The 23929-nt window shown below is 38.0% G+C and overlaps 4 protein-coding genes across 4 annotated transcripts; 1 reads left to right on the forward strand and 3 right to left on the reverse strand.

Annotated features, from left to right (window-relative positions):
- Positions 1-3664: 3664 nt before the first annotated feature.
- LOC115019226 (NADH-ubiquinone oxidoreductase 75 kDa subunit, mitochondrial-like) lies at positions 3665-9876 on the reverse strand. The gene is given in 20 exon segments (XM_029448683.1): positions 3665-3962; positions 4050-4122; positions 4281-4415; positions 4854-5029; positions 5179-5248; positions 5250-5334; positions 5468-5628; positions 5787-5916; positions 6057-6185; positions 6278-6423; positions 6562-6676; positions 6866-7000; positions 7145-7330; positions 7460-7590; positions 7775-7856; positions 7972-8048; positions 8194-8301; positions 8498-8589; positions 8821-8894; positions 9779-9876. Coding segments are annotated over 19 exon segments (2187 nt in total). The 5' UTR covers positions 8891-8894; positions 9779-9876; the 3' UTR covers positions 3665-3876.
- Positions 9877-10227: 351 nt separating this feature from the next.
- Positions 10228-14429, forward strand: unc50 (unc-50 homolog (C. elegans)). The gene is made up of 6 exons (XM_029448835.1): positions 10228-10361; positions 11877-12148; positions 12228-12348; positions 12479-12618; positions 13198-13302; positions 13773-14429. Exons 2-6 carry the CDS (start codon positions 11881-11883, stop codon positions 13907-13909), a joined length of 771 nt encoding a protein of 256 aa, XP_029304695.1. The 5' UTR covers positions 10228-10361; positions 11877-11880; the 3' UTR covers positions 13910-14429.
- On the reverse strand, positions 14299-18135 carry LOC115019319 (inosine-uridine preferring nucleoside hydrolase-like). The gene is made up of 8 exons (XM_029448821.1): positions 18023-18135; positions 17552-17736; positions 17295-17474; positions 16575-16686; positions 16338-16474; positions 16171-16248; positions 15486-15602; positions 14299-15368 (listed from the first exon to the last, which is right to left on the reverse strand). The coding sequence occupies exons 2-8, from the start codon at positions 17729-17731 to the stop codon at positions 15216-15218; spliced, it is 957 nt and encodes a 318-aa protein (XP_029304681.1). The 5' UTR covers positions 17732-17736; positions 18023-18135; the 3' UTR covers positions 14299-15215.
- Positions 18136-18315: 180 nt separating this feature from the next.
- Positions 18316-23210, reverse strand: LOC115020029 (inosine-uridine preferring nucleoside hydrolase-like). Its single transcript, XM_029449871.1, has 8 exons — positions 23168-23210; positions 22135-22317; positions 21816-21995; positions 21139-21250; positions 19445-19581; positions 19093-19170; positions 18806-18922; positions 18316-18718 (listed from the first exon to the last, which is right to left on the reverse strand). Exons 1-8 carry the CDS (start codon positions 23198-23200, stop codon positions 18566-18568), a joined length of 993 nt encoding a protein of 330 aa, XP_029305731.1. The 5' UTR covers positions 23201-23210; the 3' UTR covers positions 18316-18565.
- Positions 23211-23929: the final 719 nt, after the last annotated feature.

The following is a 23929-nucleotide window of genomic DNA, read 5'->3' on the forward strand; positions in this document are numbered from 1 at the left end:
CATCACTATGTAAGTTGTTGTACTTTTATACATTGATTCATGTAACATGCACATTACTATGCATGATGTTATATTCTTATACTTTTGATCAGAACTATATGCATGTCCATGATTGAAAAGAGTGGCACACAGAGTGAGTTGAACTGTGGCACACAGGGTGCAGGGAGCTAGCTTTGTTTAGACTATAACCAGATAAGGTATGTGTAGAAAATATGCCCATTCTGCTATCATAGCAGGTGTTGTGTTGAACAGCAGTAACGCAAGGCATGAGGAGACCTTGAGAGTTCCTCGGACTGAGAAGATGTTATGGTAAAACTTTAGCACCCTGTGTCAGGCTCAGACACTGACCAGAGATCTGCTGTTCAGCAGGTATACATGAACTGGTATACTCAGTTCAAACATGTATACTTAATGTAGTATACGTTCAAATATGTATACTTAATGTAGTATAAGTTCAAACATGTATACTTAATGTAGTATAAGTTCAAGCATGTATACTTAATGTAGTATAAGTTCAAACATGTAAACATAATGTAGTATAAGTTCAAACATGTATACTTAATGTAGTATAAGTTCAAATATGTATACTTAATGTAGTATAAGTTCAAACATGTAAACATAATGTAGTATAAGTTCAAATATGTATACTTAATGTAGTATAAGTTCAAATATGTATACTTAATGTAGTATACGTTCAAATATGTATACTTAATGTAGTATAAGTTCAAATATGTATACATAATGTAGTATAAGTTCAAACATGTATACATAATGTAGTATATGTTCAAATATGTATACTTAATGTAGTATACGTTCAAATATGTATACTTAATGTAGTATACGTTCAAATATGTATACTTAATGTAGTATGAGTTCAAACATGTATACTTAATGTAGTATACGTTCAAATATGTATACTTAATGTAGTATACGTTCAAATATGTATACTTAATGTAGTATGAGTTCAAATATGTATACATAATGTAGTATATGTTCAAATATGTATACATAATGTAGTATAAGTTCAAACATGTATACTTAATGTAGTATACGTTCAAATATATATACATAATGTAGTATAAGTTCAAACATGTATACATAATGTAGTATAAGTTCAAACATGTATACATAATGTAGTATAAGTTCAAACATGTATACATAATGTAGTATAAGTTCAAATATGTATACATAATGTAGTATAAGTTCAAACATGTATACTTAATGTAGTATAAGTTCAAATATGTATACATAATGTAGTATAAGTTCAAATATGTATACATAATGTAGTATAAGTTCAAATATGTATACATAATGTAGTATATGTTCAAATATGTATACTTAATGTAGTATATGTTCAAACATGTATACTTAATGTAGTATAAGTTCAAATATGTATACATAATGTAGTATAAGTTCAAACATGTATACATAATGTAGTATAAGTTCAAACATGTATACATAATGTAGTATAAGTTCAAACATGTATACATAATGTAGTATATGTTCAAACATGTATACTTAATGTAGTATACGTTCAAATATATATACATAATGTAGTATAAGTTCAAATATATATACTTAATGTAGTATAAGTTCATATATGTATACATAATGTAGTATATGTTCAAATATGTATACATAATGTAGTATAAGTTCAAACATGTATACATAATGTAGTATAAGTTCAAACATGTATACATAATGTAGTATAAGTTCAAACATGTATACATAATGTAGTATATGTTCAAATATGTATACATAATGTAGTATAAGTTCAAATATGTATACATAATGTAGTATATGTTCAAATATGTATACTTAATGTAGTATATGTTCAAACATGTATACTTAATGTAGTATAAGTTCAAATATGTATACATAATGTAGTATATGTTCAAATATGTATACTTAATGTAGTATATGTTCAAACATGTATACTTAATGTAGTATAAGTTCAAATATGTATACTTAATGTAGTATAAGTTCAAATATGTATTCTTAATGTAGTATAAGTTCAAACATGTATACATAATGTAGTATAAGTTCAAACATGTATACATAATGTAGTATAAGTTCAAATATGTATACATAATGTAGTATAAGTTCAAATATGTATACTTAATGTAGTATAAGTTCAAATATGTATTCTTAATGTAGTATAAGTTCAAACATGTATACATAATGTAGTATAAGTTCAAATATGTATACATAATGTAGTATATGTTCAAATATGTATACATAATGTAGTATATGTTCAAACATGTATACATAATGTAGTATAAGTTCAAATATGTATACTTAATGTAGTATAAGTTCAAATATGTATACATAATGTAGTATATGTTCAAATATGTATACTTAATGTAGTATATGTTCAAACATGTATACTTAATGTAGTATAAGTTCAAATATGTATACATAATGTAGTATATGTTCAAATATGTATACTTAATGTAGTATATGTTCAAATATGTATACATAATGTAGTATAAGTTCATATATGTATACTTAATGTAGTATAAGTTCAAATATATATACTTAATGTAGTATATGTTCAAATATGTATACTTAATGTAGTATAAGTTCAAATATGTATACATAATGTAGTATATGTTCAAATATGTATACTTAATGTAGTATATGTTCAAATATGTATACATAATGTAGTATAAGTTCAAATATGTATACATAATGTAGTATATGTTCAAATATGTATACATAATGTAGTATATGTTCAAACATGTATTCTTAATGTAGTATATGTTCAAACATGTATACATAATGTAGTATAAGTTCAAATATGTATACTTAATGTAGTATAAGTTCAAATATGTATTCTTAATGTAGTATAAGTTCAAACATGTATACATAATGTAGTATATGTTCAAATATGTATACATAATGTAGTATATGTTCAAATATGTATACATAATGTAGTATATGTTCAAATATGTATACATAATGTAGTATATGTTCAAATATGTATACATAATGTAGTATAAGTTCAAATATGTATACTTAATGTAGTATAAGTTCAAATATATATACTTAATGTAGTATAAGTTCAAATATATATACTTAATGTAGTATATGTTCAAACATGTATTCTTAATGTAGTATATGTTCTGTATGTAAATGCTCATTCGGGGCCTTTTTGTGAAACTGCGAGACGGCTAACTGCATCTCTGTGGTCTGTGGAACAGTGAAGCCGATCGGCCCTCATGAGTATAATTTGATGTCTTGTTGCACTTTTGATTTGAATAACTTGATATTATAACCCAAAGATTCCTGGTCCATCTCTTTTCAGAATAAAACACGTAACATTATTCATGTCCTAATTATTTACTTTACTCGTGCAGTGACCTTAACCTGACCTCTGGAGGCCTCCTGCATGTCAGCAGGCCTCTGCAAGAAGACAGATTTGAGCATATTTCATGAGTGTTTGGCAAACGCTCCCTAGAAAGGTAAAGAAATCTGGCGTTTTCATGCGTTTTCTGTTGAAGGGGCGTTACAGGTCACAACGTAAAGATATACAAATGCAACAAGTGTTTGACACGTCTAACAATGATGTTTGTAAGCCTTGAAGCCTAAATACATCACTTAAATAATTGACATGCTGATTTCCAACCAAAAATGCAATAAATAAAACCCACTCAAACTGGAGTAAAGACATTCGTAAGATTTTATTCATATTTAATACGTTTTTTTATACGCTTTATTCAACAAAGCTTGCTCACAGGAGTGGAGGAAACTGTATAGTACAAGTATCATGGACAACTTTAAATTAAGGAGCAACACAGTTTGTCCAGAGAAGTGTGTGTGCGTGTAGTAGAGAGAGTTTTTATTGTTGTACTGTTTGTGTGTGTGTGTGTGTGTTCAGCAAACTGACGGCTCATCGACAGCCCCTTCTGTCACCGCTTTGACGCATTTGGCCATCGTCTGGGAAGCCCTGCTGATAGGGTCTGAACACAGAGAGGGACAAAACGATTATTTTACATTCTGATATTTCTATTTTTACCTTTGTATCCTCTTCTAAAAAACACCCTTACCCGTCATGTAGAAGTCCTTTGCTGTTAGCTGAGGTGGCACCAGAGGAGCAGCTAGAAGCTCCTGGTTCACAGCCTGCGAAGAACAAAGTGCGAAAACAGAGAGACGATCATTTTCTTATTCTTTTTCAGCATTATAGTCAGTAAGACTCCACATTCTGACTCTAGGGATGTGTGTGTGCGTGTGCGTGCACGTGCATGTGCGTGTGCATGTGCGTGTGTGTGTGTGTGTACCTGGGCAAGTTCGTTGGCCTGTTTGAAGTAGTTTGCCTCCTCTACGTCGCTGTAACGGATCAGATTGGGAGAGACCTCTGCTAGTCTGGATCGGACCTCCTCCAGAGAGTCGTAGGGCAGCGCTACGCCGGCCAGCTGCAAACACACAAAGCACTTTTAATGACGGCGGCTTTTAGTCAAATATAATGTTTGTGTTGCTTTATGAAAGAAAACCTTTATAGTATACGACTCAAAAGATACATTTAGTAAATAATAAATCAACAATAATAAGTCACTACTTTTGAAATAGTGACAAACCAAAGCAAGTTTATAATGACCGAAAAGGTTTAGACTGAAGCCTTAGCTTATTACACCTTCACATATTGTTTTGTACTATTCTCATTAAATGTAAACATCTTATTTGTTCATTTTAAAATAATCTATTAAATGTACGATACATTTTCACATGCTTTTCAGAACTATTCCAAAAAGGTGCTTCTTTGACTGTTCCACATCTTTGTTTTGCATGCAAGTTTATTAATATTATGTATAATAATAATCAGCTCTGTGCCATGCGAGTGACTTCCTGCTTACTTCAGAAACGGCCCTGATGATCTTCCAGTCCTCTCTGGCCATCCCAGGAGCGGTGACAGCCACCCGGGTGTGTTGGCTCCGACCTTCAGTGTTTACATAGGTGGCGTTTTTCTCTGTGTAGGCAGCGCTGGGGAGGATGATGTCTGCCATCTGTGCTCCTACGTCACCATGGTGACCTGGAGGGGTTGAAAATCATATTTAATATACATTCCCCTCTCATTGTTACCACTGCATGTGTTTCCGCTTTAAGTGTGTGTGTGTGTGTGTGTGTGTGTGTGTGTGTGTGTGTGTGTGTGTGTGTGTGTGTGTGTGTGTGTGTGTGTACCCTGGTAGATGATGAGGCTCTCTTTAGGCAGGTCGGCTCTGGTGATGCAGCCGGCATCTGCTCCCAGCAAGGAACAGGACTTTGGGGGGATTTGCCCGGATGGCGTCCACACCAGCCTTGTAGCCCAGGTCCAACGCAGCCACCTGACTGGCCACTCTGTTCACACACGCACAGACACAAAGTATGAGCCGGAAGCATCTACGATCGTGTATCAAGCCTCACTAACTTCATGTGCAAATTTTTTTTAAATTGGCAGAAAATGTTAATAGATTTGACTCTCAAGTTGTACCTGTGCAGGACGTTGAGGACTTTCCACCCCTCTTCCACTCCACTGCTGGTTCTGGCGTTCTGAGCGATGGTGGAGACGGCGCTCAAAATGGCAGCTCCGTCTTCTCTCTGCAGAGTGCTGCTTCCCACGAGCACGACTGGACGCTTAGCAGCTGACAAAACCTGGAGACAGGGAGAGGAAAGGAAAATAATTCAAGTAAAAGTTGGAAGAGAAATTAATCCGAGAGCTGCCAGAAAAAGAAACGTCACATCAGTTCATAAATCAGAACCACAGCTCCGTCCAAACGGCCTTTAAGGCAGATTGCGTTGGAGTCCATTACCTGGCAGAAGGGGTGTGTGCCGTTAGCCAGCTCCTTCAGGACTGACGTCTCCTCCCCCAGATGGTCGTACGAGTAGCTCAGATCAACATTGTGACCCACCATGGCAACACGCAGCTCATTATGGAGCCAACTGACAGAGGAAGAGGAGAGAGGCAGGGAACATTGATTACAAAACTATTCAGTAGAAGCAAAGTAAAATCTAATTTTGTTGCAACAGTTTCCAAGAGGACACTTGAAACAATAAATTCAAAGAGTGATGTATGAGTTAACCTCTTGCGGATGCGGGCGTTGAACAGCGGGGCTTCGTAGCGCGGGTTAGTTCCTACGAGCAGCAGCAGGTCACAGTCCTCCATGCCGGCGATGCCGGTGTTCAACAGGTAGTTGGACCGCAGGTCAGTGCTGCAGAGAGAGAGAGAAAGAAGTTGTCCGCTGCACAACTAAAAAGACTGCGGGAGCCCTGAACCATCACAACAACACACAAACTGTCCTACCCTGCTCCCGCCATCGGGAAGAGCTCCTCAGTGCAGAGGTTTTCGGAGTCGAGTCTGTTGAGGAGGTCTTTGAGGGAAACCAGAGCCTCAGCGTCGGCCATCCCTCCTGCAATGACTGCTACCTCACTGCCCTGCACGCTCTGCAGCTATAGTCACACGACACACATATTTATACACACAGACTGATAATATAACTAAAATTGTATGCATGAATAACAAGGCATGATTATCACTGGTCTCCTATCGCCATATAGTGAGAGGAATAAACCGGCAGACACACTTACTGCTCCAGCAACACGAGTGAGAGCGTCCTCCCAGGTGGTCGGGGTCAGCTGACCTGCATCATCCTTCACCATTGGTTGGGTCAACCTCTGCCTCTTCAGACCATCATATGCAAACCTGAGGACACACATTTGGTGTTTTCATCCTTCTTAGTGGAGTTATATAGCAACTTATCTGACTTTTTTTTAATGGATTAAGTCAAATCAGCTGTTTCTGACCACACCAAGCATGTATTTTGACAGACTACTTATCTCACTTCTTTCATTCAGTCAGAAACATATTTTTTAGCCTGGGTCTGTATATTACCTGGTCTTGTCTGAGATCCACTCTTCGTTGACATCTTCGTTCAGCCTGGGCATCACCCTCATCACCTCCCCGCCTCTTGTGCTTACCAGGATGTTACTGCCTACAGCATCCAGCACGTCGATCGACTCCGTTTTCCTGCAAAAGGCAGCAGGAGATGAAGTTAAGGAAAACAAACACAAACAAAATGCCTTAAACTGCTGAAACATAACTTTAAATGTAAGCAACAGTAACAGTCTGCCCTTGTTTGTGTATGGTGATAGTGTAAGAATCCTGCCTAACCTGGTCTCCCAGGGTCTTGCGGTGAAGGCGTAGGGTTTGGAGGTGAGCGCTCCGACAGGACAGATGTCGATGACGTTTCCCGACAGCTCGGACATGAACATCTTCTCCACGTACGTCCCGATCTGCAGGTTGTTTCCTCTTCCTGTTGTTCCCAGGTCTTCAACACCTGCGATCTCGCTGGCAAAACTACACAGGATTGCATGAATGTGCCGTTAGAGGACCTGATATATATTTCACCACTTCAAGTGACAATGGCGGTCAAATCGGTTATTACATTAAAGCTGATTGCTATAAATGTGTTTATGATGCACTTACCGGACGCAGCGTGTGCACTGGATGCAGCGGGTCATGATGGTTTTGATGAGCGGCCCGATGTTCTTGTCCTCCACTGCTCTCTTACTTTCTGTGAAACGACTGCGGTCTGAACCGAACTGCATGGACTGATCCTGAGAAAAGAACAGCAGGCAGAGTGTTAACACAGTAGTGATCGTGAAAACGGTAGTTTTTCAAATGTAATTAATACAAACTGAATTCCATTCAGTTTGTATTAATTACATGCTCACCCATTCACCTCTGCAGCAAATGCCTGGCCCTTTAACTTAAAGGTGTTATAAAATATTCCACAGTTACCTGCAGGTCACACTCTCCTCCTTGATCACAAATGGGACAGTCCAGTGGGTGGTTTGCCAACAGGAACTCCATCACTCCCTCTCTGATGTGAGACACACAAACAAACAAACACGTGTTCATCAAGCCAGTCTAAATAGTTCAATAACTTAAGTGACATTTTAAAAGTTTGAATGATATTAAAATATTTAAACTTGTACCTGGCTTTGCGTGTCTTCTCTGAGTTGGTGAGGATGTTCCAGCCCTTCATAACGGGCATGGCACAGGCCGCTACCGGCTGAGGAGCACACACACATCAATTAGACAGCAGCACTGCAAGTGTTTACATCAATTTTTGTTCAAAGGCATCAGTTGATTCCACTTTCAGCCTAGTGGTGGCTAAAGCAATGCGCCTGGTGACCAATCAGATGCACTTGGGTTACCTTTGGAGCTCTCTCAATCTCCACCAGACACATACGACAGTTTCCCGCCACTGAGAGACGCTCATGGTAACAGAACCTGGGGATCTGGATTCCTGCCTTCTCACAGGCCTGATGGGGAAAGCAAACAGTCAAGATGAGGTGGGCAATTCTAAAAAAGACTCAGATCCATCGTCTTTCACTGTGTTCACATTAATGGACTTCGGTTACCACAAAATAGTGCCTATTGGTAACTACATATATACAAGAATACAGTACACTAAATGAAAGGAGCACATGAAACATATAAAATAATGCGATTTCCTACCTGCAGCACAGTTGTTCCAACCTCCACCTCCAGTGGTTTCCCATCCACAAACACTTCCACCATGTTGCTGGCAGCACGCACTGGAGTACGCACTGTAAGAGGATACACAAAGGTCAAATTTATTGAAATAAAAGGAGACCTGACAAATAAAATGTATCTAAAAAGGAAAAGAAATATATATCAAAAATATATTTACAATGAAATCATGAAGTCACTTGACTCAAACAGTAAAAACAAAACTGCTATTTTAGAGTGAGGAGAATAACTGTTACACACACAGATGTGTATACAGACATACACACAAACACACACACAAAACGTACCAGTGTTGGGAGCCAGGCTGCCCTTGGCAACTGTGGCTAGAGCCCGGCCGACGGATGGCAGTCGCAACATGACTCTGTGAGAGGAAAACAGAAAGAAAGCAGTCAATTTATGAGATTCTTTTCTGTTGATCAACTAAAATGTATTGTTCCAGCTCAAGCCACACTAGTAAGCGTGTGTTCAACATGGTGTCTGTTTGTTGATAAGTAAAAAAAAACATAACTACCAGATTTTTTAGTCCAACAAAATATCTTTACTGCAGAGCATATGCAGTGCTCTTAAAAGTTTTGATACAAAATTACTTTAAGATGAAATCTCTGGAATCCATAATACGTTTTGTGTTTCAAAACATATTTTATAATATGAAAGAATGCTAAATTAATAATAATAATAATAATAAATTGTATTTATAGAGCGCTTTTAAAAAGGCACTCAAAGATGCTTTACATGTACATATAACATTAAAAAATTACATTAAGAAAAACAGGACATCAACATTAAAAATACATAGAAGTAATTACACATTAAAAGCCCCTTATCCAAAGATTAATATTGGAAACTTTCCCCTGACAGTGCTAGCTTAATAGCTGTCATTCAACAACAACAAATGATGTTGTTACTCAACCACGTAGTTTACGTTTCAAGGAGATAATGCACAGAGAAAAAAAGCAGAAATTCCGAAACATACTAACATAACAACATTTTAAGAAGGATTTTTAAAAGTTGTTAGCAGTGTGGAAAGGAGAAGAAGCTAATAATTCGCTAGGACCTTCCAATACTGACTCCTTGCTTGCAGGCTAACAGCGTTAGCTAAGAGTACTCAAGGACACGGGCATTGCAATGTTGTAAGAGGGTTACAGTGGATATTAAGGTCAAACCCATACTTTTTCACTGATCTTGCAATTATATAACAAATAGATGTATACGTTTGTAAATGCATAATATGTTTCTGATTCTTACCTTTCGCTATTTGGCCTTCTTGACCAGAACAGCAGTGATCTGAGTTTTTACCACCAATCAAACAGCAATGGCGTTAGCGGAAATAGCATTGAGTCCTACTTCCGTTTGAAATTAGGTCTGAAATTTCAGAATAAAAGTAAAATCTTCACTTTGTGTCAATATTTTTCTAAATATATATGTATATTTTGCCACATTTATTGAATATTGAATTTATGTTATAATTAAAAAATGTATTGTTCTAAAAATCAGAGAATGTCACTGACGATAACTGCAGTAAAGAACATTTAATTTATTGTATATTATTGCCATGTTCTGAAAGTAACCTTTATTTACTGATGCATATCGTAATATTTATTTATTTCCTTTAGTTATTTGTGTTAGTTTACATCACAGATAGATGGGCTCACATTACTGCAGGAGCTCCTGCCTTTAACCTTCGACTACATTTCCCATGATGAACCGGCTGATACCGGAAGTATCTACGTGTTCATTTTCGCGACAGTTCAAGAAGCATCTACAAACAGCTAAAGAAACTAGCTAAGGAGTTGGCGCTTTCTCCTGCGAAGGAGTACAGCAAAAACAGGTGAATATTATTCAGGTTAAAGAAGTATTCTATTTTAGTTAATACTAAACAGTCATCGCTGCGTTTTCACTAAGTGTATTACGAATAAGCCTGACCAGGCCTTTTCATCTTATTAAACTAGTTAGCAACAAGCTAACAGTGTCTGCTAGCAAACATAGCGTCAACTAACAAGGAAATTGAAGACAACAGTGCTTGTTGGGGGGGGGTAAACTGCCAATGCGCAGCAGGTTAACTGTGTAATTGAAATTTATAGGAATAAATATACATAATCTTGAGGTTTTTGTAACTTAGTCCATATGTAGCATCGCAATAGCAATTTGCACTAGCACCCTCTGTTTCTGTGTTGTCATTCTTTTTTAGTTTGCAAAACAACCTTAGCAATGTTTGACCCTTTTCATTGATGGCATCTTATGTAACACATTTATACGGTATATTATGGAAATTTGTAAAGCAGGGCTGTGTATATTTTCGCGAACCTGTCATAATTAAGGTACAGGATTAGTTTGACATGATAACTTCTCTTTGTGTTAGTAGGACATATATGGTCTAGTTAAGCTGTTTAAAAGCTTCATGTCAGTTTACCAAAATTGTATTCTTGATTTTATTAAAAAAAAAACTTTATATAGTGGCATAGAATCTGATGGAATAAACGTGTTCCTAGAAACCCACAATCCTTAATGTCCTAGTATATTTATATATCTCAAATGCATCATACATAACATATCAGGGGCTTTCAAGTTTAAAAATTGTATGAACATTTTGAAAAGTAATATTGCTGTACTGACTATCAGTACAGTAAATGTGGTTTTATATTTGTCACTGTTAAGATTAGATTGCTTTTCAATAGCATCAATACCATGTGCAATATTACTTTTCAAATATCATGTTTAGTATTTCTTGTGCATAATATTATAACAATTTCTTACTTTTTTAATATTGCTGATTTTCAATATCATGCGCAATATTACTTTTCTATTTTATTTAGACTTATTTTACTAAATTTATCTTAATCGTTTTGCTATTATAGTAGGAACTGGTATTAGTATTACTTCTTATACACTTTATATTTATTACTCTATAGTTATATGTTCTTATGTTGTTGTTGTAGTAATCTTTTGCACAAGCATCTCCTTCAGGATTAATAAAGTTCTATTTTATATTATCTCTTCATCTACAGATTACAAGCTAGGTCACAGAATACAAAACAACGAAAAGATCACCAAAAATGTACAAATCATATACAATTATTTCAGTATTGGAAAAATATGGAGTATTGAAATTGTGTTTCAATGCATTCATACCTTGAAATAAATTGTGATCACATAACATGCAGTGAGAAGGAATGCTAAATCAGTGTCCCCTCCTGACCACAACAACGCAGACAGTGTTTTGAGGAGTACGTTCTCAAAAATGCTAATTAATTGTTCAAATCAAGTTTACTCAAGGTTCTTCTCCTTCATCTTCCATTCTTTCCCCGCTTGTCCTTACCTCCCTCTTTTTTAATTTGATATTTAGCACCATGTTGCCGACCACCTTGCCGCACAGCAACGGCGCCACCGGCTCTAGGGACGCTGCACGTCACACGGCAGGCGCCAAACGCTACAAGTACCTGCGGCGGCTGCTCCATTTCAAACAGATGGACTTTGAATTTGCCATGTGGCAGATGCTTTACTTGTTTACTTCACCACAGAGAGTCTACCGCAACTTCCACTACAGAAAACAGACCAAGGACCAGTGGGCCCGGGACGACCCTGCTTTCCTGGTTCTGCTCGGCATCTGGCTCTGTGGTAAGTCTGTCGAATGTAGGCAGTCGAATCCTAATGTTGTCACTGTACTATGACGGCTGAACACTCCCTCTTTCTCCAGTGTCAACAATAGGCTTTGGTCTGGTGCTGGGCATGGGAGCCGTGGAGACTCTGAAGCTGCTGCTGTGGGTGGTCTTTGTTGACTGTATAGGAGTTGGTCTTCTCATATCAACCCTCATGTGGTGAGTAGTGGCTTTACCTATTTAAGATGGAAGTAATTGAACCATCATTTTCTGCATAAATCTTTAAAAAAATGTTTACCTTGAGCTGTCTGTACGGAATCTAAAATATTATTTGTTTTTACTTTTCCAGGGTTATCACCAACAAGTACCTGCTGAAGCAGCCCAGAGGTAACTTTGATGTGGAGTGGGGCTACGCATTTGATGTCCACCTCAACGCCTTCTACCCCCTTCTAGTCATCCTGCATTTCCTACAGCTCTTCTTCATCAACTGTGAGTATATTGTGTGTGTGGGAGTCATAGCAGTGTGTCTGACATTACATCATCCAATTCAAGGCATTAAATGGTCCTTGGTGCAGTTAAAGGTGCATTTTTATATCATTTTGTATTATAAAATGGCATTCCAACAATGAGCAAATAACATTTATATTTATGAAGACATAATTGGTAATCAAATTAAAATTCACTAATGTGCATATAGTTTTGTTTACATGTTTATTGATGGACCTTTTTTTTTTGTTACAAAATAGAAACATCAACTGATATGATATATATTGACCGTTGTGAAGAAAACATGACACAATGTGTGAGCATTTTTATTTGGACAGTCTGTTGTTAGCACAGGTCATTTCAACCTGTTCCCTCTGGCGATAGACAAACAACCCGTTACCTTTGTCAATGCACACACCAACGACTGCGAGCCTCTATGGTTTGCTTCATCAACAAAAAATGTATACTTATAATATTCATCTGTGACTTCAAATAGTAAGTTTTTGTCAAAATGAACCCTTTTTGGATTACACCTGCCTACTTTATCTCCACATCTACAGTTTTTATTTTTTTGCCTTTCAGATGTGATAATAAACACCAACTGGTTCGTGGGATACTTTGTCGGGAACACTTCGTGGCTGATCGGCATTGGTTATTATCTTTACATCACGTTCTTAGGGTACAACGGTAAGTCCCGTTCACATTGAAATACACAGTTAGATTGAGAATTGAGAATCCTCACTAAAAAGTGAAAGGTTTCTGGATGTACGCCACCTTGTGGATGTAACAAGACTTAAAAAATCTGACATCTTATATACCAAAAAATGCAGCGATCAATTGAGAAAGTAATCTGCAGTGTAGTTGATGATCATATTCATGTACTGTCCTGTGGTGTATTGCCTGCTGAAAGTTGTAGTAGGACACAAAACAGAGAGGGATCATTCATTTGGGTTAGGGAAGAGTGAGCTTGTTAAAAATTCTGTCCTTTTATTGGTTGGAGTGTTTATCTCCATCTAAGGGTAACGATTAAACGCACTGTTTCCTCTGAGGAGTAGGAACGCAGCGTACATTTCATTGTGACTTTATAGTTGTGTAATGTTGACACAAAGTATCTGAGGTCTGTGTGCTGATGTATTCCTCTCGTGCGCTCCACACAGCTCTACCCTTCCTGAAGAACACGGTGGTGCTGCTCTACCCCTTCGCTCTGCTCGTCCTCGTCTACGTCCTCTCCCTCTCTTTGGGCTGGAACTTAACTCAGGGTCTCTGCTCGTTTTACCAGCACAGAGTCCAGTAGGAGCCGTTTGTCTCGGAGGTTGGACACTCGTTGGCTCCAGGCCGACTCAAAATCTGTTTTCAACTTGCATGTAGGTGACAACGAATCCATTTCCAGATTCTTCAGGACTCTGCCTGACACGGGTTCATTGACGCTGGGCTGGTTGACTGTTGCTCGACTCTCAATTGACTCTGTTGATTTTCTGTGTGGCTCTCGTGTTGAGCCGGAGCTCCGAAGTCAGTGAACAGTGATGTGTTTGGACTAGTTGCAGAAACGGGAGGACAGATGAGATACAGCTTTTATTGTTGTTCTTTTTGTATGATTTGTAAATATTCTGGCAGGTTGTAATATATATATATATATATACAGATGATTGTTTCTGAAGAGGTAAACATTTGCTTTGACTTTTCTTTAAAAAAAATAAAACCTGCTTATTGAAGAGAAAATAGGAAAGTAGAGGAACATGGGATGGACACTTTTTTTTTCTTCCTTTTTCTGAATGAAGTGTACGTTCCAAAGCACTTTCAATAAACAGTTTTACTAACTTGTGTTGCTTCAGCTTTACTTTGTGGAGGAATGAATGCCTTCCTATTGCTTGTCCTATTTGAGATTTGTAAAGCTTCCACCAGGGGGCGCCCTACCTTACAAGTTGTTGATGCTTCTGGGGACTAGGCAAACACTTATGTAGTAAAAAGTCTGAGTAGTGCTGTTGAAGTTTGTAATTGTTGCACATAATTCCCATTATAATGCTTTTAAAAAAGCTTTTTTTTTTAAATAACATTTATTGGACAAAATCTTTCTAGATGTTATTAGAATTATGTGAGCTCCTTTGGAAAAGAGACTATCAACTTATTTGAGTTAAGAAAGACCCAGTAAATTGCATAGTAGTTATAAGTGCATAGTTTATATCAGTTATGATTCAACATCTTTCTTTTCAGAATGCAACAACCTGAGCCTATTACACCATCAATAACAGACGAACATCCATGACATGAGGGAATATATCTCATATCTCCCATAGAGGTCAATGGAAAATACAAAATGTAATATATGTCCGCTCCCAAGTACCCTAATGTTATAGAAAAAAGCCATTATACAGTAGATTCTATAATAGTCTACTAATGAAATATGTAAAAGGTCCCCAGTCAATCCACTTCCAATGAATACAGATATACAAACATGTTTTAAGGAAATATCAGGTACAAATCAAATCATTTTGAATAGTTTACCAATTATATTGTGAGGAATAAAACACCAGGATCTTTCTCAAACAAAGGGCACTGTACAGGTTTTTCTCCTCCTGCGATGTTTTCCAACTGTTTCGTGACTATTTCAGTGCGTTCATCAACAGTTTTTTGAACTTCTCCACGTCAATCTTCTTCATGATGAAGACCTTGTGTTTCTTCTTCAGCAGGTCCATGTAGTCCAGCACCATCATGCCTCGGGCGTGGCTTCCCTCCAGCTCCACAGTCACCGCGACCTGGAGGATGAAAGATCAACAGTTGTGTCCAAGGCTGAAACGTCTTTTTGGCTTTTCTGCTGAACATATAGGTGTTAAAGAGGAACATGTTAAAAGGGACGAGTGCGGGATCTTAACCTCGTCACTCTCCGTCACCAGAGTGTCATCGATGGCTGCAGCCATAGCGTAGGTGTCGCAGGTGTTGAACCCGGGTCCCGACACGAGCTCCTTCTGATACCGATCAGTCTGGACCATCTGTAGTGACAACAAAACAAGACACATACAAGTAGTGGTGGACGGTAACGAAATACATTTACTCAAGTATTGTCCTTAAGTACACATTTTAGGTACTTCTACTTTGTTTGAGTATTTCCATTTCCTGTTACTTTGTTTCCAACAAACTTATTTTTCAGATAGCTTTAATATATTACAAAAATATATTCAACAAATAATTGATCATGTATTATAGTAGGTTAAGATAAAACTTTATTGATCCCTGGAAGTATATATAGTAAAACAAACTCCTCAACCAGCTGCAACATTAAAGGGATGAACACATTAATATATCAAAACATATAACACAATAACATAATGTATATTATTCTGAAATGGGCGGTTGTGCAGAACGAGTACTTTTCCTTTTTGCAATGTTACTTAAGAAAGATTTTGAATGCAGGATTTTTACTTGTTACAATAATTCTACACTGAGTTATTAATACTTTTCTGAAGTAAAAGATGTGAGAACTTCGTCCACACAAGAGACATTTATTCTGAAATCTTTTTCAGTTCTGTTGAAATAAAAACACTCGGGGCGTGGTCGTACCTTCCTGGTGTGGGCGTAAATCTTCTCCATGAAACGAGCCTTGTCTGTATCTTGAGCCAGCCAAGTGTCGCAGAAAGACTGAGCGAGAAAAAGACAGGGAGTAAGTCTGTATGATTAGTTTTAAAAATTGTTGCAATTTATATTCTCGTAGTAAAATAATTACAGACCCACGGCAGGCTGTTCCTGCAGCTGAACTCCCAGGTGGCAATGTAGGTGGGGCAGGTGTAGCGGTCCAACACGATGTAGGCAGCCTCGGAGTCAGCCACGAAGTTAAACTCTCCACACACTGTGGTGTTTCCCCTCGCTGCACACACACACACACACACACACTACATTTTCCTCTATTTCCACCACTAACATTGAGTTAAACACGTACAGATGATGTTAACACACACGTAACATACATTCAGTGTTTCCTCCCATGATGTAGAGCGCCTTCAGCTTCTTGGGGAATGAAGGGTTCAGTTGCACTGCGACGGCCAGGTTAGTGAGGGGCGCCGTGGCAACCAGAGTCACCTGCACACAATCCAAGTGAGAGGAAAACAATAAGTATAGTGGAGCTTTTGAACTTATAAATATATAAAAATATATATTAAAAAATATATATATATTTTTTTAATATATATATATATATATATATATATATATATATATATTATATTTTTTTATATATATATATATATATATATATATATATATATATATATATATATATATAATATATTAAAGTGAACATCTTCAAGGCATTTAAAAACCTCACGCTGGACTTGAATGGACATTTTTCACTATATTCTGACATTTTATAGACTAAAACGATTAATCGAGAATTTTTTTTGCAGATTATTCTATAAGGAAAATAACCCCCCTACTTGTAGTATTATTAAATTAGCAAAAATCCATATTAAGATTGAATATTCTCATAAGAAGAAAGTGGGAAAGTCCTGGGAAAGTCCTCCTTTTTCTTTGAAATAAAGATGCAAATACATCTACATCTATAATTAAGTATAAAGCATCAAATAAGGGTTAAATGATTGTTGTGTGATTAAGACTACCATTAGTGGGGGAAACATGATAAACAGTTTCCTCATGTGTTATATGTTGGATTGATATAACCATCGACACACCTCTCCAGGGTTTTGGTTGACAATCTTGATGATTGCCTGTGCAGCTCTTTTCTTCTGCAGCAGCTCGAGGCCCGGGGCGTCTGGATCTGGGACGTCCCCCAGCCCATCCTTTCCGTGGAAGTCCCCGGCGTGGCGTTTACGGCCCAGCAGAGGCTCTGAACATCCGCGGTACACCGGGATCTGTGCGGCATTACAGGTTTAACGTGTGTCAAGAAGTCATTATTACACCACACACAAGCGACATGATAAAAACTCACGTCCAGCCTGTTGCAGGCGTTGAGGACACGCAGCGTGTTCTTGCAGGAGTTCTCCAGAGGTGTGTTGCCGTGCGTGCAAGTGATCCCCAGGATCTCCACGTTGGGGTCCGCGAGAGCCATCATGATGGCTTGCGCATCATCCACACCTGTGTCCACGTCGATGATCAGCTTCTTCTTCATTTTATCTGGAGGAAAATAGAAGACGATTTGTTTCCAGAAGATACGTTTTTCTTGAATCCGACACTCGCCCTGTGAGCAAACATTTGTAAAAGATGTCCCCCGGAATGCAAACCATTTACTATTAATTTGAGCTGGGACGTGCCACACCTACAGCTACTGAGTGAACAAATACTTGTCAGAGCGAGACTATTGTTATAAGTCCTGCTGCTGCACTCCAGTTTAACGCATTGTTAGATATTTCGATGAGTCGATCTCTAATGAACTGATTAATAAAATGTGCACATTAATTACCGTTCAAAAAAGTTTCAGCAACAAGTATAACCCTTTTCCCGATGTGCACACCAACTGTGAAGTGAACCGAAGTTCTGCTGCTCCCTGCTTTTTGTACAGCTGGAAAACGTGATAAGATTACGCAACACACACAAACACATGACATGTGACTTTAACTGGTGCACGCATATTTGAGGCTGCTTTTTGTTTAGCTCAAGACTACATTTAGAAAATAAATAACAGGATGCCACATAATTTGTTGGAGTTGCACAACAACCTCGTGCTACTAGAAATAGCTGTTTATTCAGGCATTCATGAGGTTAATTGGGGACAGTTTCATGTTTCATTGTACAATGTTTACACCCACACAACTTCTTTCTTGTGTGTTCTTTGGAAACCAGGCAACTATGCAAACTTTACATTGCATTCCATGTGACTAGACACGTTATGTGTGTCTGTAGTGAAGACAAGGAACTAAAGAAAACAGTTTAAAAAAAGAGAAAACATAATGTTCAAATATTCTTTTATTTTGGTGAACCAAATTCAGCTTGTCACAGTATATTTCTACTTGAGTGAGTTCATGAACATCTGCTTGAACTTCTCCAAGTCCACCTTCTTCATGATGAAAGCCTTGTGTTCCTTCTTCAGCAGGCCCATGTAGTCCAGCACCATCATGCCTCGGGTGTAGGTCCCCTGCAGCTCCACTGTCACTGCGACCTGGAGGAGGAACACAACACGGGGTTGGGTAAAGATCTAAACTCACATGTTTTGTATTTGTAAGACATAAAAGCAGCAGGCGCTCACCTCATCACTCTCTGTTATGAATGTGTCATCGACGGCGGCAGCCATGGCGTAGGTGTCGCAGGAATTGAACCCTTTTCCTTCTGTGATCTCCTTCTGATAGTCTGCTGACTGAGCTTTCTGCAGAGATAAAACATCATAAAGATCAGAAGGCACTGAAACACACAAAGGGATAAGCAGACTAAACAGCTGCTTAGGGGCTCCTGAACCCCAGACTCACAATTTATTAAACTCTGCTTCTAAACCCCTTCACAATAAACCTCATTTTATTACAATCTGCACTCTCTTACCTTCATGGAGAGGCATGTGATCTTTTTCATAAAAGCAGCCTTCTCAGTGTCTTGGGCCAGCCAGTTCTCACAGAAAGACTGAGGGAGGAAAACTTGAGAGTTCACTGTGTACTTCTTCATCAAATCAGAAAGGGTTCAATCAAGTTTGATAACTTAATCCTTAGATTAAGTTTTGCAGAACATGCCAAAGGACTCTGCTGGAAGTACATCCGGTTGTATTGCTTTTGATATGGGAATACTTTTGAATTCATACATTTAACACAGACAGAAATAAGAAGAGGCACTGTTTAAAAAGACTTTTTCTGCATCAATCAAGAAAAGTCTGTAAACAAAGTTATGTTTCCAGTCTCACCCATGGCAGGCTGTTCCTGCAGCTGAACTCCCACGGGGCTATGTAGGTGGGGCAGGTGTAGCGGTCCAACACGACGTAGGCAGCCTCGGGGTCAGCCACAAAGTTAAACTCTCCACACACTGTGGTGTTCCCCCTGGCTGCACACATGCACGCACGCACACACACACACACACACACACACACACACACGCACACACACACACACACACACACACACACACACACACACAAAGTCACACACAAAGTCACATGAGTGCAGAGATGGTAATCACAGAGAGGGGCGTGGTTTAATTACTGCTGTTTGGGTGGCATAAATACGAGAAGCCCATAGATAGAATCTCCACTCATGCTTCAAAATGTCATGTCACATTACACCCTAGAAACTACAATAAATGAAATCTAACTTTTTTGAGCTGCATGTACACATTATAACCCTCATCATCAAAGCAAAAAATAATGTCAAAGAAATTCTGGACACTTATTAAAAATGAATTAGTGAAATACCTGGTTTGGTTAAGTGATCAGCCCCTTAGAGTATACCATTATAAACTTGCTCACGGGCAACCAATCAACTTCCAGATCAAACACCAGGCTAACTGCCCCCCCATCGGACATCCATTCAAGTGATTTTGATTACTTCAGAATCAAACCAGCTGTTTCTTGAGGATTCCACTATTAGTAGTGCATGATTCTGCAAAGAATTCACCATGGTTGGAAAAGTGCTTTCAAAAGGCCTCCGGGATAAAGTTGTAGGAAGGCCCAAGTTAGGTGAAGGCTACAAAAATTAATTTGAAGGCTTTAGCTTTCCCTCTGTACTGTTCAGAGCATTATTAAGAAGTGGAAAGCGTATTGGAACCACCAACACCTTGCCTAGATCAGGCCGTCCGTCCAAACTGGATGACCGAACTACGAGGACATTGATCAGAGAAGCTACACCACCCAAAACACACCATACCTACTGTGAAGCATGGTGGTGGCAACATTATGTTGTGAGGATGTTTCTCTTCAGCAGGGACCGGGCACTTGGTCAGGATTGAAGGGAAAATGGATGCTGCCAAGTTCACCCACATTCTTGAGGAAAACCTGCGTCCTTCTGCTAGACAGCTGAAGATGGGCAGGTCATTCACCTTCCAACACAACAACGATCCTAAACATACCTCCATAAGAACAACGCAGTGGCTTAAGGATAGGAAGGTGAATGTCCTTGAGTGGCCAAGTCAGAGCCCTGACTTAAATCTGATAGAACATCTGTGGATGGACTTGAGAGCAGTCCATCGCCGCTCACCACAGAATTTGACTGAACTCGAACAATTCTGCAACAAACAATGTGCAAATATTCTCCAATCTAGGTGTGCAGAGCTAGTAGAGACATATCCAAATAGATTGATGGCTGTAATTGCAGCAAAAATGTGGCTCTACGAATTATTAAATCAGGGGACTGATGACTTTTCCAACCCTATTATTCTAGTTTTTCATTTTTTATTAATTTTCAGAACTGTCAACTTTTTTTCCATTAGTTTGATTTTGTAAGGCTACATTTGTAAATAAAACTGGAAAAAGTCTTTTATTTTAATGGGTATTGATTTCAGGCTGTACGGCAGATAAAGTAACTATTTCAAAGGGGTATGATGACTTTCTATAGGCACTGTATAGGGTGAAAACATTTAGGTTGAAATGAGTGAGAAGTAGCGTACAGTCAGTGTTTCCTCCCATGACGTAGAGCGCCTTCAGCTTCTTGGGGAAGGAAGGGTCCAGTTGTACTGCGACAGCCAGGTTAGTGAGGGGCGCAACAGCAACCAGAGTCACCTGCACACAAAGCAAAAGGAGAGATTGACTATGCATATTTCTTTACTTTTTTTACATTTTATTGATAATGGTTTTGCTTACATAATAAAACAAGGCAGACAAGAAATACTTAAAAACACAATACAAATAATAATGATACAAACATTTTTTTTTTTGCTTTTCATTTATAGACTTATTTATGCATTTTCTTTAAAATACAATTTTCTTTCATACAGTATAAATAAAACAAAATAAGAAACGTGCTTTAGGAATGCCTTAAATCTTGTTGTAAAAAAAGTTGAAAATAAATTCAAATTCATGTGTATAATAATCATATTAAGAGGAGATAAATAATAAAAACATATATATGGGTCTGAATCTTAACCCATTACAATAAAGCCCGCCTCTATTCCCCGACCCCCCAAAAGAATGCAGAGGAATTATGTGTATGTGTTGATAGTAACAATGAGAAAAAAAGAAGAAAAAAAACACAGTACAAAACTCTTGTTAATTTTTTTACTATTTTCACTGCTCATTTAGAAAATCTGCTCATATTTTTCCTAAACTCCATCACAAAGCTACTCGCCTCTCCAGGGTTTTGGTTGACAAGCTTGATCATGGCCGGCACTCCTCTTTTCTTCTGCAGCAGCTCCAGGCCTGGAGCATCTGGATCTGGGACGTCCCCCAGCCCGTCCTTCCCGTGGTAATCTCCGGCGTGGCGTTTATGAGCCAGCAGGGGCTCTGAACATCCGCGGTACACTGGGATCTGTGGAGGATACATAGGGGTTGTTGCCCAATCCCAGCTGCTAATATGAATCCAACACCTGAGTCACAACCAACCGTTACAATACCTCTGTCGGGTGAAGTCAATGTTGTATATTTATTTTTAAAACACACAAACTCACATCCATTCTGTTGCAGACTTTCAGGACACGCAGCGTGTTCTTCAGGACGTTGTCCAGGGGTGTGTTGCCGTAGCAGCACGTGATCCCCAAAATCTCCACATCGGGGGCCGTGAGGGCCACCATGAGGGCCTGAGCATCATCCACCCCAATGTCTGCGTCGATGATCAGCTTCTTCTTCATCTTCTGTCAACAACAAGAGGTGAAGACAGTTCATTGTTTTGGTTTTACGGCACACAGCTTTACGTATTTTTGGCACTATTAGTTTAAAGAATACAACAAGAATTAAAGGAGTTATGTCTCAGAAGACTTTTTAATGATTTTATTCTAAGACACAATTACTCTAATGGTGCCTTGTTTTTCAAAAGAAAGAACCACAAAACCACATTCTTGTGCATTCACAAATATGAAAAGTGTAATATGAAAGAGGATTGTATTCTAGAAGAGTATCAAAAAATAAGTAACTGGAAAAGAGAAAGGACAAAGCTTCAAAATAAATAAAATAATACAAAAACAAACAAATAAATATGTATAAACTAAATAAAATTCATGATTAAAATACATTAATAAATGCATTTTTGTTGACCACTATAAAATAAATATGTGTATACTAAATAAAATATTGGTAAGTTAAATCTAAGTCTAAGAATAGTAACTCAAGTCTTTCTAAAAATGGCGAGACGACAGCTGCGTCTGATCCAGTGTCCCCAGAGACTGACAAAGACTGTGTGGAAAATAAGTGATTTCCAAATACTATCATTGGAACATAAAGCACTGAATGGTGCTGCTATGTTATGAACCACCCAGACGTCTCAGGTAGTTTAGTAGACGACAGGTTTTCTAACGGTTCTCATTGTTTTTTTATAAAGAAGCAGCGTTAAGCTTCTGTGCAGCACATGTCTGGGACAAACCTAATCCCATAATTATGGGAATTATTACGGTAATTCAAATTCTAAAAATAAATAAACGTTTCAAATATGTTGACGTTATGGATAAAAAAAACTTTAGAACAGTGAAATAACATTACAATCCTCACCTGGTGAGTGTGGCGTGATACTGCTGTCTGCATTTAGAGCTGCTGACCCAAAAAACTGAGGAGCAGACTTTTAAAAGCTAAGGAGCGAGAGGAGTTACTCTGCAAGAGAAAAACCCCCTGCTGGATGTCTTCCAGCACAAATGTTATTAAAACAAGTAACATTTCAATAAGATGATTTTCAAATAAGATGGATTAACTATCAGCTGTATTTTGAACTTGGAAGTAAGTTTTGACAACTTTACAATGATATTTTATATATATATTTATATTTTTCATATTGTAAGATGTATTTATAGTCATTGAAAACAGTTTATTGCTTTAGAGCAGTGGTCCCCAAACTAAGGCCGTATCCGGCCCGCCTCCACAGACACATTATGATTTTTTTTCAGTCTAGACTAGCCCGTGTCAAATAGAACGGAATAATGGCGAAATGGTTAGGTAAGAGAAAAATTGATTCAGAATGCAGGGTATTTAACCTGCAGTGGTCAAACGATTATTTTTTTGTTCAATGCAAAGAAAAGGCTGTTTGTCTCATCTGTCAAGAGGCGGTGGCGGTATTCAAAGAATACAATCTGCGCCGACACTATGAATCCCGTCACAAAGACAAGTATAACTTGCAAGGCCAAATGCGAGCAGACAAACTCTCAAAGCTAAAAAGTGGACTGTTAGCTCAGCTTGGTTATGTGTGGCTTTCTGGAAAACAATAAATGTTTACGTTTAGGCACCCGTGTTGGGTTTTGAAGCCCAAAGGGCGCTGTGATT

The sequence above is a fragment of the Cottoperca gobio genome, chromosome 2 (assembly GCF_900634415.1).
Source record: "Cottoperca gobio chromosome 2, fCotGob3.1, whole genome shotgun sequence".
In the NCBI taxonomy this organism is placed as follows: domain Eukaryota; kingdom Metazoa; phylum Chordata; class Actinopteri; order Perciformes; family Bovichtidae; genus Cottoperca; species Cottoperca gobio.